At 35.8% G+C, this 14,095-nt stretch overlaps 2 protein-coding genes and 1 pseudogene across 3 annotated transcripts; 2 read left to right on the top strand and 1 right to left on the bottom strand.

The window, feature by feature from the left end:
• The first annotated feature begins 2,482 nt into the window (after window positions 1-2,482).
• LOC105114236 (F-box/FBD/LRR-repeat protein At1g13570-like) lies at window positions 2,483-4,547 on the top strand (annotated as a pseudogene).
• Window positions 4,548-6,725: 2,178 nt separating this feature from the next.
• LOC105114217 (F-box/FBD/LRR-repeat protein At1g13570-like) lies at window positions 6,726-9,730 on the top strand. Of its 2 annotated transcripts, none has more exons than XM_011010707.1 (4): window positions 6,726-6,833; window positions 7,419-8,240; window positions 8,427-8,585; window positions 8,724-9,730. In XM_011010707.1, the coding sequence occupies exons 2-4, from the start codon at window positions 7,428-7,430 to the stop codon at window positions 9,033-9,035; spliced, it is 1,284 nt and encodes a 427-aa protein (XP_011009009.1). In that variant the 5' UTR covers window positions 6,726-6,833; window positions 7,419-7,427; the 3' UTR covers window positions 9,036-9,730. The 2 variants fall into 2 exon arrangements, with proteins under 2 accessions (XP_011009009.1, XP_011009005.1); XM_011010703.1 differs by having other exon boundaries at window positions 6,726-6,834; window positions 7,413-8,240.
• On the bottom strand, window positions 9,727-13,679 carry LOC105114232 (protein NSP-INTERACTING KINASE 2-like). The gene is made up of 11 exons (XM_011010717.1): window positions 12,984-13,679; window positions 12,738-12,867; window positions 12,525-12,596; window positions 12,294-12,437; window positions 12,094-12,165; window positions 11,936-11,995; window positions 11,712-11,803; window positions 11,264-11,413; window positions 10,813-11,154; window positions 10,329-10,708; window positions 9,727-10,232 (listed from the first exon to the last, which is right to left on the bottom strand). The coding sequence occupies exons 1-11, from the start codon at window positions 13,087-13,089 to the stop codon at window positions 9,912-9,914; spliced, it is 1,869 nt and encodes a 622-aa protein (XP_011009019.1). The 5' UTR covers window positions 13,090-13,679; the 3' UTR covers window positions 9,727-9,911.
• Window positions 13,680-14,095: the final 416 nt, after the last annotated feature.

Here is a 14,095-nt window from a genome sequence, read left to right as displayed (position 1 = left end):
GCACGGATATTAAAGTTGGGCTCTGCTTTTACCAGCATCTAGTAGTAGTGGGCTCAAAGCTGCAAGCAAGACCCATTAAAATTAGACTGTGTTTTCACTGGGACCCAACAGCAGCAGCAATAGGTATTATTGCCAGCACAATCTGCCAGCAGTACATAAAATCTATTAAAAAACAATTTATAAATACAAGAATGACCCAACGCTGTTCGATTCTTCCAAAAATATGATCCAATAATACTGGATCCAGATCGTTACCTAGCTGCAACGTCATTCTAACAAGTAGGACCCACCACTGTAGGGTGTTTTTTGTCAAGAATGATCCAGGGATGTTGGACCTGCTGCCCAGCAGCATTGAACCCAGATGTATACTTAGTTACTGGATCCTTCTGCCATTACCTTAATTTATTGGGTTTGGCTTTGTCGCCAAACCCAATAATAATGGACTGGGTGCCAGCAGTGCCTTCTTTCACTATAGTGATGGGATATAGCTTTAGCAGGACCCACTGCTGGATATTGCTAATAGCAAGAGCCAGCAACAGTAGGCCAGAGCAAGAGCAGGACCCATTAAATTTGTGCCCTGCTGCCACCAGGCTTATTTCCCTTGTACTCCTGTGAGTGAAGTCTTGCTTTGTTGGACTCACAGTTGGATCATAATATGATAGGATCACAAAGAGGAGTGACATGAAGTCTTTGTGGACATTACAGTGACAAACTTGTTAGTTGGTGATGCTAATTAGTTCGATTTTTCCCAATTTTCTTGGACTTGCCTTCCCTTTCTCTTTTGAAATTTGAGTCCTGTCCCTTATCATTTATTCAGCTTTTGTCATCCCATTGTCTTCTTCGTGCCAACATTACATCATCCTTCTTGATCATGTGTCTATGATATAGAGCCCTTTATACCCCTAACTCAACGCCTTACCTTTAGTTCGATTAGATTACAACGGGTTTGCTCCAGCATCTGTGATGCTTCAGTGGGTCAACAGAGACTTTTTATGTCATCAGTTTTTAAAAGGTGCATGAACTAATGGAGATTTCAATGGATTTAGAGTTCTGGAATGCACTTTTTCTTGATTTTTTTTCCACTGTTGCAGGTTTATTGACATTTGCAACTGTCTATCACTTTCCTCCATGACCTTGCTCCTGGTTAGGTTATGTACATTTGATTTTTGCTATCGATTTCTTTGAGGATTAATTGAGTGAAAATACCGAGAAAATTTGGTGCCTTCTTCAGATCTCTCATTTGCACAAGCACAGCTGATTAGAGTTCTTTTTTCTCGAAGATATGATGAGCTTGTGCAGAGACTTAAATTGACTGCAATGTAATTTTCTCTTTCCTTTTTTTTTTTTTTTTGACGATGATTTTACATCATGTGCATGTGCAGGTTTTGGAGATCGGCATTGTAGTGCACTCAGTTGTAATTGGTTTATCAACAATCCGTGCACAATCAGGCCGCTCGTCGCTGCCCTCTGCTTCCATCAACTCTTTGAAGGAATGGGTCTTGGAGGATGCATATTACAGGTATTTATATTCACAAATCCTCTAAATTTCTGACCCCGTATATGGTAATGTTCTGGTACTAGTAGGAGAACACTTCTCTAAGAATTGCGTTTATGCGATCAGGCTGAATATGGAATGAAGATAAAAGCAATCCTGGTGTTCTTCTTCTCTACAACAACCCCATTTGGAATTGTACTCGGAATTGGTTTGTCAAATGTGCACAGTGAGAGCACCCAGCATCATTGGGTTATCCATCCAAAATAATATTATATTATAATATTTATGAATTTTTTTATAGTTTTTATTTTTAAAAAAATTTCTTATATAATACAAATATATAAAATATATTATGTAAATAAAAAATTATTTAAAGCTCCATTAACTTTAATACGACAATAGTAGAATTATAATATTTCTAAATGTTTTTATTTTGAAAAAAAAATCAAGAAGAAAAAAATATTTTTAAAAGTATTTTTAAAAGCAAAAATGACAATAATAGAATTATAATATTTCTAAATGCTTTTATTTTGAAAAAAAATCAAGAAGAAAAAAATATTTTTAAAAGTATTTTTAAAAGCAAAAATAAATATGTTTCAATAAAAAAAATTCAATCAAAACTTAAATAAAAAAATTCTTATTTATTTATTTTCTTTTAATCATATAAAAATAAAATAAAATAAAATAAAAGTTTGGGTCTTGTTAAGGCAAGACACAACTCTAATGCACTTAACATAACTCAATGCTATTGGATGTACTTTCTGATTTACAAATAGAAAAAACAACATTTTTTACGGGTGTTACAATGCGTAAACAGTCTATATCTAGAACATCGTTCATAATCCGATGAGTATGTATCAAAAGTAAATGTACATTAGTTTTTCCCTCGTGTTTTAATATTGTAAATAATATTTATACGCGCACACACGGGGCCCGCACTGACGTCAATGTAACCTTGAGTCTACTTCTTTTTGAATACGCATTTGCTCACCGAAACCCAGTCGGTGTTTCCACTCCTTGATCAGCATGACTGAGGTATGGCACCCTCTTTTCCCCCATGTTATTCATGCCTTTTACCAGTGTTAATGTAGTTTCTCTTTGTTTCCTGGAATTGATGACAGAAAAACTGTCGTGGGTTTGCTTTAATTTGCATAATACTGTAATTTGTTTCTTTGAACCAAAAAAGTAAACTTGTGCATATTTTTCAATTTGTGCCATTGTGTGTTGAATTTGTTATACTATATTGTGGATTTTAATACTTGTTGTGTGAAATATAAGTAGTGCTTATAATCTGTTCTTATTTTGGAAAATTAGATTCGTGGTAAATTCATACTTATTTGATTGGTGGGGTTGTCTTCGATTTCAGGACAGTAATTATTGTTGTTCAAACAAGTCTGTTCGTTCTTTAACTTCTGATAGAATCAGTAACTTACCAAGCAATGTCATAGAGAATATCTTAATGTGCTTGCCAATTCGAGATGCAGCAAGATCCTCAATCTTGTCAAAGACATGGAGGCATAAATGGGTCGATGTTCCTCAAGTTGTTTTCGATGATACTTTTCTTTGAAATTCGCAGGGACTTATACAAGGTTCAACTAGCACTGAACTTCTAATGAAGACAGTATATGAAGTGCTGTTGCTTCACTTCGGATCAATACATAAGTTCACCCTTTCCATCTCTGGATTAAAAAGTTGTCCTGAGATTGATCGTTTGATTCTTTTCCTTTCTACGAAAGATATCACTGATTTCAATCTTCAGATCTCAAGCGAAGATAATCGCCGCCATAAGTTGCCTTCATACCTTTTCTCATACCTGAAACTACGTTCATGTATATTCAAACCTCCACCATCATTTAAAGGGTTTAGCAAGCTCATTAGTCTTGAGTTTCGTGAAGTCCACTTTGATGCTGATTTCTTAAAAGATTTTCTCACCAATTGTCCGCTACTTGAAAAACTGGTGTTGGATCGCTGTGTGGAAATTTCCTGCCTCGAAATCAATGCTCCCAATCTGAAATTGCTACACTACAATGGCGTTTACGAATGTATCTTTTTCAAAAATGCTCCTGAATAGCAGAACTTTCAGTTTATCTAACACCGGGTGCAGAACTAGACAACGAGACAAGGAATCACTCGAGTTTGATTGAGGTTTTTAGTTCTTTGCCTGCTATAGAGCACCTGAGTGTCGATTATTATTTTTTGGAGGTAACATAGATTAATGCCCTTCATTTTATGTATTTCTTTAGCAGGGAATTTTTGTTAACTCTTTATTTTGGTGGTTGTTGCAAGGACCTTGCTGTTCCTGATTCATCAGTGATGCTTCAAACTTCTTTAACCAATCTAAAGTTTCTAGAGATAAACGATTTGTGTTATGCCGAGGTGGAGGAGGTCTCATGTGCGCTTTGCTTGATTAGAAGCTCTCCTAACCTGCAAAAACTTCTGATTACGGTTGGGCATATAGATCTGAGCTATTTTATGCTTATGCTTGCAAAACATTTATCTGTTCGGTTTACGTTTGGAAGGCTCTAATTGAGTTTGTTTCTTAATCCCTTTTCTTCTTTATAGGTGTTCTGCAGCCGCAATGTTAGCACTAATCCTTTCCTTCAACTTTCGGAGTGGGATGGCTTCTTGGATTTTTCCTTGAATCAACTCCAGGAAGTAAAATTACAACGCTTCATTGGCACCTTGCCCGAAATGGAGTTTGTTAGGCTTTTGCTAGCCAAATCATCTGCACCCAAGGTGATGTATATTCTCCGATACTACAATTGAAAACTTGTAGACAACACGTAATGTCTCAATCATTATGAGCTCTCCATCAGAATCAAACATCTAGTCTAAAAGGTTTATGGCGTGGAAACAACAATATGAACTCCTCTTGACTGATTATGATCAGTCCTGTTAAATGGTTATGAATATTAAATCAAGGATGGGTGATGATACATGTGTAATTTTTTTTTGGTTGTATGGTCCTGGAAACAACCAACCTTTTTCTGCTCCAGTTCTATCATTATTCTAGTTTAATTTTATTTTTAAAACATATTAAATTTGTAATGAATATTTGGATAAATATTATTTAGCATTTTTTTATATTTTTAATGTTTAATATAATCTTAGCATTTTTTTTATATTTTTAATGTTTAATATAATTTTATTTGGTTAATTAGTTTTTTTACTATTAATAAATAATATTTTTTAAATATTTTAAATTAATACCGACATCCTTATAAACGAAATCAACTTGCCGGTATTTTACAGAGAATTGGAAAAAAATTATCATTCATGCTACAATCACTAATAGACATATTTCACTGGTGTTTACCGCTGTTATTATCGACGGAATATATTTATTGATATTTTATAAAGAGCTCTGAAATATTTAATGTTTATACCGTAATCACCGACGGCCAGTCTATTAGTGATTACTGTTGAAAATACAAATGGAATAAGTTTGTTGATAAAGTTTCACAAAAAAAAATTTTGACTCACTTTTTTGTCTATAAGACCGTTGATGTTTGGTATTTTTTTAAAATTTTCAATAGAATTATCAATAGAAAGAGGAATTACAAACAATTAATATTCTACCAAATAAATTTTATTGATGAAAATATTACCTGTAAATTATGTTTTTTTATAACGATGAAATGAATCCCTTAATAAAAGTAATTAAGGGTGTAGTGTAATGTGACGGCTCAACCCAAAGTCTACTGAAGTACGGTGAGCTGCTAATCAAACAGACACCTCCGCCATCCCTCCAAAACATAAATTTGGCAACCCGAGGGCTTTTAGGAGTTCAGCTGATGTTGGAAGCGTCTTTGGTACATCATGTGCAAGTGGCAGCTTGAAACAGACAGAAAAACAGCTTGACAAATAATGCCTGAGAAATAACTTGCTTTCCATACGTTGCAATATGTGTGAATTTTTTCCACCAATGGTGAGAGGCAAACACCTCAATTATATTGGAGGTCTCCATGATCTCAAAATTTTCCTCTCTATTTCCAAATGATCCATTTGATACTACTGCAAGGAGAGGCATGTTCTTAAAGCATATAGCTTTGAAAAAACGTCGAAGTAAATGATTTTGAGATTAGTAGCTTCTATTTAGAGTTTATGTAATTGAGTTTTATCAAGTCTACCAAATGATCCTACCTTTATTTATAAATTCAGATTGAAATCCAAATGAATCAAAAAATCATCTTTATATCTTTCCTTCAACCAACTATTATACTTATCCTGAAAATTTGAAATTCAGGTCTGTCATCTTCCAACCCTTCTAGCACAAAATATACCCGTGTGCGTGTGTTTCCATTGCGAAAAGCTGTGAACATTGAGTTGGTTTTCAAGCCAATGGAGACCTGAATTGGGAAACCTTAACCAGCCTTTGTTCAATGATACTTTCAGCCACTTATCTCCGAACAACCTTTTTTCTTCTACGAAAATAAAGTCTCCATGAATAGACTTTAAGGTTATAGTTCCAGTCCATTAACACCAATAACTAGAACTTCCTCTTCGTGTCTGGTTAACCTGACTTCGAAAGATAGTCTTCATAGGTAAGCCACCTGTCTATCATACGCATAAAGGAGACGACATTTCACTTATCTCAACCATCAATGACATGTCGTTCTGATCACGACATCCAGAAAAATATTTGGAATAATGATACCAGTTGTAATTTAAAATAATTTTTATTTAAAAATACATAAAAATAATATTTTTTATTATTTTCAATTTCAATGTATCAAAACAATATAAAAATATAAAAAAAAATTAAAAATTAAAAATGTTTTTTCAAATTTTTAAGAAATTAGTTTCAGCCGTGTTCGAATCATTAATAACACACTCTACGTGCGGTTCATCCCTGCAAAAGTAAAGTGATTGTTCTTTAGTACTTATATACTAAACGATATTATGACTTAGTCCTTAATTTGTTTGAAAATATAATTTCAGGGCTTCAATTGCAAGCCTCTATCATTTCCCTACAAGTAGGATAGCGCTCCTTCACCATTGTCTCTACAAAACACTTATTGATTTTTACTAAACCCCTGAAGTATCATATATTTTTATTTATATATAGAAACAACAACATAATGGGGGAGGATTACACAACTAGACATGTTAACAAGACAACGGTTAACAAGGATTAACTTATAAGTTAATTAAAGTGAAGGATCAGTTAATTACTAGTTTTAAAATAGAGGGATCAAAGAATAATTTACTAAAAATAAAGCGTAAGATATGGCACGACCACTCACCGGAACCAAAACAACAACACAAGGAAAGACAGCAATTCTTCCCTCGAACTCGAAGTCTCAACTACCACTTCAGCACTCTTATTGTTCTGATTTTTGGGAGTAAATCTCTGCTCTTATTTTTGACCCCTTTAACCTCATCTTCTTGCCCTTCTGCACTGACTCTGAGTTTTGTGCTCTATCTAACCTTTGTTGCATGAATCATTTTGGATCTCTTCTGTCACGAATTTGTTTGCTAAATCTTTTTTCAATCATCATAATTGACACTCATTGGTCTAATTTGCTCAATCTTATAATTGAAATGATTGCTGATGATAAGATTGATTGTGGTTCGTTGCCTGACCCAGTTGTCAAATTTGGTTTCTTGAGAGTTGTTCTGTTTCCGTTTGCCCTTTTGTGTTTGGTTGCGAAGGAAACAGAAGGGAAATTTTATTTTTTTTAATCAAGTCAATTACCAGTCCATTTATAGGCTCAGTTTAGTGGTGGGTTTCATTTTTGTGGAGTCTCAAACGACGAAAGTTTCTATCTTGAATCGGTGCCATTTCTTTTTAGTTTTTATCCAATTTGAGGGAAAGATCATGACTTTCTTTAACTTTCTTTTATTTTTTTAATGTTTGGTTGTTACATCCGTTTGATTATTAGAGTTGGGCTTGCGTTGTTTTGTTTGTTCTTTAAGCTGATAGGTGCAAATGGGAGATGTTGAGGATCCGGATCTGATAAGTGATCTGCCTCAGAGCATTCTGGAAAGCATCCTCACTCGATTACCAATAAGAGATGCTGTGAGAACAAGCATCTTGTCAAGTAAATGGAGGTATCGATGGACTACACTTACTCACCTGGTTTTCGATGACAAATGTGTGAGGATGTGCAGTGATAGACCAGTGGTTGAAAACTGCATGGTCAACTTCATCACTCGGGCACTCTTTCTTCACCAAGGACCTATTCACAAGTTCCAGCTCTCTACTTCATATTTGCAATGCTGCCCGGATATTGATCAGTGGATACTTTTCCTCTCAAGGAGTGATATTAAGGAGTTGGTGCTTGAACTCGGAGAAGGCGAGTGGTTTAGGGTGCCATCTTGTCTTTTCAATTGTAAAAAGTTGACCTGTTTGGAGCTTTTCCGATGTGAATTTGATCCACCTCCTACCTTTAAAGGATTCTTGTGTTTGAGGAGCCTTAGTCTTCATCAAGTTTTGGTTGCTCCTGAGGCAATTGAAAGTCTGATTTCCGGTTGCCCACTTCTGGAAAGTCTTGCATTGTCTTATTTTGATAGCTTAGCTCTTAATATCCACGCTCCAAATCTCAAGTACCTGTGCTTGGAAGGTGAATTTACTGATATTTGTCTTGAACATACCCCACTTTTAGTTGCCATGTCTGTTGCTATGTATATGAATGACGAAATGGCAGAATGCCTTGAGCAAAGTTCAAAGTGCAATTTTATCAAATTTCTTGGGGGTGTACCTCTTCTTGAGAGGCTTGCTGGGCACATCTACTTCACAAAGGTAACACCGTGTCATATTCTTATTTGGTGCATGAATTTACGATGTAGCTTGTCTTTGCTCCTATGTTTTGGTAAATGAACCATGAGGAATCTAGATTATAAGGTGCAAAATTATGTCCTTATGTAACTCTTATTTTCATCCTTTTTTTCCTTTTTCCTTGGTTTGATTCTGTTCTTTTGGTGTTAGTATTTGAGCATAGGTGATTATCCAGGAAGTCTTGCAATTACATACAGCCACCTAAAAATAATTGAATTGTATCAAGTTAGTTTTGAAGATATGAAAGAGATACGTGTTGTTCTTCGCTTGATCATGAACTCTCCTAATTTCAAGGAACTTCGGATCTCGGTAAGTTTTGTTGCACATGTTCGAATCTTCTTTTGTGATTTTTGGTGAAATTATAATTTACTTGCGCATTGCATTTTACATTAATTCACTCAAGACTGGTGCGAACTTTTTGTTTTTTCTTCTATGGTTTTTATGTAGGGCTCATCAACCGCTGTGACTTCTGTAGAAGCACCGAATTTGGAATTTTGGGCGAAAGAGTGCCCTAAAGATTGCACATTTAAACAACTTAAAGTTGTAAAGATGACAGATATGTCTGGTGTGCCACATGAAATGGAATTTATGAAATTTTTGCTTGCGAATTCCCCAGTGCTTGAGACAATGTCTATCACACCTTGTGTATATGTCATGGATGGCAGATTGAATATGCTGATTCAGTTGGTCAGGTTTCGAAGGGCTTCTGCTGAAGCTGAAATTATATTTTTACCCGATGAAACGCTGTGTATTCCATGAAAAGCTGCTTTTCTTGTGGATATTTGTGAAATAATAACATCATTCAAGTATACAAGAATACGGTGTGCACGAAATCTTGTTGGGTCTTTTATCTTGCCCCTTCATGGGTGCTGCATAATAAACTTTGATTTCTCGAGCTCAAAGAAAGTGAAGAACGATAGAGATTCATGTCCTTATCTTTTCTTTTCATAAAGTACTTTATAAAAACTGACGTCTGTTTTTTAGGATTTCTTGTAAATGTTTCAGGACTATGCTTTGCATGGTAATGGTATTGGTACCCTCCTCGCTTGTTATTTACCATTCAGAGACTTTGTTTATTCCCTGATCCTCTACGTCACTTGAGTTCTTATAATTCAATTGGCTATGTCCATCAGTGGAAGTATTCATCTTTGAATTTTGATGCCATGACATTTCCTGTAGCTGAAGCGGGGGGCTGGCCCAGCAACCGCTTGATGAAAGATCACCCTGCGAGACAAACTGTCCTTCTAGCCACCCCTCGGACCATGAATTTCGTCCCCATAAACTATTAACTTTCAGAAGCAATCATAATTGTCATGTACTGACCAAGACAAATCTCTCTTCTGAGCTGGAAGGGTAATATTTTAGTTCAGGAGTAACAAACTTTATTCGAAGGTTATCATTAAAGTGAACCCCAGCAAAACACAGCCAAAAAATTCTTCACTCGACCAGCTAGACAAATAAAAAAACATAAAGCACTCAACTATGTCATTTTTACAGATCCCGGTTCTGTACAGTCAAGAAATTTTAACACAGCTTGAGAGCTCCAATACGTGGTAAATATACACAAAGCTTGTTTTCAGACACTGTATCGCATCCTTTTGAAAGTTCGTAAACGCTATCTGTTTGAAAATCATGTCACCTGGGTCCAGAGAGCTCCATTGCTTGGACAAGCAACGATGAATCATCAGTCAGGTCAGAATATCTTTCCGAAGAGGAGAACTCGTTGGCTCTTGATCTAGTTTCTTCTGCTCTCTGAGAAGCTTCCCACTTTTCAGCGAGCCCGTCTCCCTCTAACATCCGAACCACTTCTGACATTTTAGGTCTATGACTTGGAAGGTACTGGGTACATAACAGAGCTACTTGAACTATTTCTTCAAGCTCAATTCGGTCGTAGTTGTTTTTCAGATCCTTGTCAACTAACAATTCCAGCTTCTTTTCCTGATGAATCTTCTTCACCTGTAATTAAGATCATAAATTTAGTGATGGTTGAGAAATGGGACTTGGATTTGTCCGAACTGTATCTAAAAAGTAAAACGTGCTTGTTTAGCTTACCCAGTCAAGCAATGCTCCTTTCTGGTTCGTTGACTTCCCGAATTCCAGAGCTCTTAAGCCAGATATTAATTCTAGCAGAAGTATTCCAAATCCAAAAACATCTGTTTTCTCAGAGGACTGGCCTGTTGATAGATACTCAGGGGCTATGTGCCCCACAGTGCCCCTCACAGCAGTTGTCACATGTGAGTCCCGGTGATCCAACAGCTTTGCCAATCCAAAATCTCCCACAACAGCCTCGCAATAATCATCAAGTAATATATTTGCAGCCTTCACATCCCTGTGAATTATCTTGGGATCACATTGCTCGTGCAAGTATAATAAACCTCTTCCTGCTCCTAAGGCAACTCTTTTCCTTGTACCCCAATCCAGGACAGGTTTTGCTGCAAGAGAAATGATAGGCACAATATTTACATCATGATTAAAGAAAGGTCAATTATAATTCAGTGACTCACAAGTTGTAGGGCTATCTTGATGGATGCATTACCCATAAGACGAGTAGCAACGCTCCCATTGGACATGTAAGGATAAACCAATAGCCTTTCAGTTGTTGTCATGCATAATCCATAGAGACGAAGGAGATTTCGATGCACTGCTAGGCTGATCATCTCAACTTCAGTCTGGAATTGGATCTCACCGCCTATGGCATTTCCATCTTTGAGCCTTTTCACTGCTACAACAGTTCCATCTTGGAGATGCCCTTTGTAGACATTCCCAAAACCACCTTTTCCTATCAAGTTCTTGCTGCTGAAGTTGCTTGTTGCAATCTGAAGTTCTTTGAATTGAAACCTCCTCAAGTTTCCTAGGTTGAGTTCTTCATGATGCTGTTCTGGTATTTTTGGAAAGAGAAAAATGTTAAAAAACACATATCTGTTACTAACAACCGCTTAATTTTGCTAATGCTTTATAATTTTCAAGTCAATTTATGCCTTACTAACCATTAATATCAAAGAATATTTGCTGGTTGTGTCTTTGTCTCCACCAAAGAATGAAGCCAAATCCAAGAACCAACAGGCAGATGCAGCCTAGGCTTGAACCAAAGGCCAGGGCAATTTTGTGGCTCTTGTTATTTCCAGAAGGCTGAGAATCTTAAGAAACAAAGAAAGACTTTTGAGAATGATTTAAAGATGAGATAATTTACAGAGAATAATATAGAAATTAAGATTTGTAATTTGAAACACAAAATGAAAGTAACAATCTCAAAAGTATTTTATAGCCTACAAAGGATTAAAAAAAAAATCACGAGCTTCAAATTAAAGTCAAAAGAAAAATAATTCCAAAAAAAAAAAAAAGCAAAAGGGAAGCACAACAACAACTTTTAGAACAGAATAAATTCAAACTTGGAATTAAGTAGGCAACTTTGCAGCAGGCGGGAAAGACAATTACTTTGTGAATTATGCACAGCCAAAGATTGCGGAACTGGTGTGGTTCCAGCACAGCCTTGCTCAGTTCCACATATCAGAGTATTTCCTACAATGCTAAGTCAATAAAAAAACGCAACATCAACTAATTAATTTATGTAAAAGAGATTATAGTTTTTTTTTTCCTGTTTTCGTTCACGAGGGAAAAATGAAATATAGAATGACAAATAGGTTTTAGGATTGACGTACTTGAATGTTTTAGCATGAACAGGTGGTACAGGAGTATTCAAATTATTGTAAGACAAGTCCCTGGAACATTAAACAAAATCCACGCAAATCATATGGATTTTACTAAGATAAAATTATAGATAACAATAGCACAAGGATAAGGGTCTGAAGAGAATTACAGAAAGGTAAGTTGAGTCATGTTAGCCAAAGAGGCAGGAATTGCTCCATTAAGACTGTTATTGTTAAGTCTCCTGATCCACATTCCACTTTGTCAGAATCAGACTCTTAAGAAACTTTTAAAAATAATCACCGCCTGATTTTAAAATTGTTATGAAAGAACAAAAATAAATATTGGTGTCTATGTACACTTTTTACTTACAGGTAATGGAGGCTATTAAGATTAGAGAGAGTAGTAGGAATTTGACCACTGAAGTTGTTACTGGAAAGATCAATTGTTTTAAGCTTTGGGAGCCTTCCAAGCTCAGAGGGTATATGTCCTGAAATATTGTTATCCTGTAGAAGCCTGCAAAACACCATATTGTCAAAGTTTTTAAACAAAAACAAACGCAGGTATAAAATCACACTTCCTGAATATTAACTGAATACTCACAGAGACTGGAGATTTGTCAAGTTTCCAATGGATGGTGAAAGAGTGCCAGATAAACTTTGGCTTGGAGCTCCTCTGCAACAAAACCACTTTTTAACTACAAATGATTTTTCACACTTTAACTCTCATTAAATGGGGTGCTTGCTTTCAAATTATTTGCTTGTGTATTCAGCTTCTCTGAGTGTCTTGGTTAGTCATTAATTTAGTATTACTTACAGTGTAGTGACAAAACCATCAGTAGAACAAGTAACCATGATCCAGCTGCATGGATCCACAGAATGTTCATCCCATTTAAGAACATCATGAGGATCATGCAATGAAGCTTTAATGCCCATCAAAGCCTCCACTGAGAGGAGAAAAATAACAGAAAAGAAAAGGTAGAGATTACTTCAAGCTCTTAACTTTTCAAAAAAATTTAAAAGACATGTTTAATTCTCCATTACTGAGCAAAACTCCCGTTACCTTCAAAGTTAACACCTGTAGCTGTTAGTTCTCCATACGCAGTATTCCATAAGCAGATTAACAAACCCACACAACAGAAAAGAGCATTCTTTTTCCTTGCCACCATTGAATCGAAGGTTGCTAATTACCAAAACCAGCTTCTGGGAGGCTAGTAAAGGGCTGGTTGTTAGATTCAACAAAAACAGTGTTGAAGTAGTCTTTGTTTTGTCTTGGTATTGTATACGAACCAGGCACTAGTCCTACAACTGCTCATGCTGTCCTATAATTGCACTAACTCACACCTCATCTCTGAGAGACAAAGAGTCAAGATAACCAGAGGTTTTGGTAAGACTGAGACTCTAAAAGTAAAAGAGGAATAACTTGCCTGCCACTGGTTCGGCAAATGTTAAGAAAAGAATATAAAGGCAACAAGCTGCGCTAACCATGTCTAGATAATATCAGTGATAACTGTTAAGCATTGTAAAATCTTATAATTTAGAACATATTAGTGATCAGTGACAATGAAAGTGGACAAAGTGTTGGGATTTGCTTTGGTTTGCTAAGCTTCTACTGTGTGACCTGTGGGAATCCAACATTCCCTCAAGTACTTGGCCATTTTCTTAAAATATTAAGGTATCAAAATCCCAAAATCCCACTCTTCTTCTCTTACCCTTGCTTTAATTATTATAAGAGAAAAAATTACAGTCTCGAGGGGATTGGACTTAGAGATTTGTGATGTAGTGATTTGCCCCTCGCGAGATCTTCGTTGCGCGAATTATTCCTCACATTTGCTTTTCTTTTCTTTCATTTGTTTTACTTTGAATTACCCTACTACCCCAGTTGGGTTTTGCTTTATTGATTCTAATACAATCACTTTGTCTCTACAGTCCCTATAAATTATCCCAAAAGCAGCCTACTTTTTAAAAAGCAAAAGCTGCCCCCCTCTGTTTTCCCCTACAAATAATGTATTTATATACTAGTGGTAGCGTCTCACAGAACTAGTATCCCTTGTGCATTCACTGCCATCTGATAAAAGAACAGAGGGTTTTGCTTGTCGTGATCAAAGGCTGCACTTTAAATTGTTTTTTAAAATACATTTAGATTTTTTAAATATATATATCAAATTTATGTTT

The sequence above is a fragment of the Populus euphratica genome, unplaced genomic scaffold, assembly GCF_000495115.2.
Source record: "Populus euphratica unplaced genomic scaffold, PopEup_1.0 scaffold5.1, whole genome shotgun sequence".
In the NCBI taxonomy this organism is placed as follows: Eukaryota; Viridiplantae; Streptophyta; class Magnoliopsida; order Malpighiales; family Salicaceae; genus Populus; species Populus euphratica.
The sequence above is the reverse complement of the archived record's forward strand: the minus strand, read 5'-3'. Positions and strand labels throughout refer to the sequence as shown.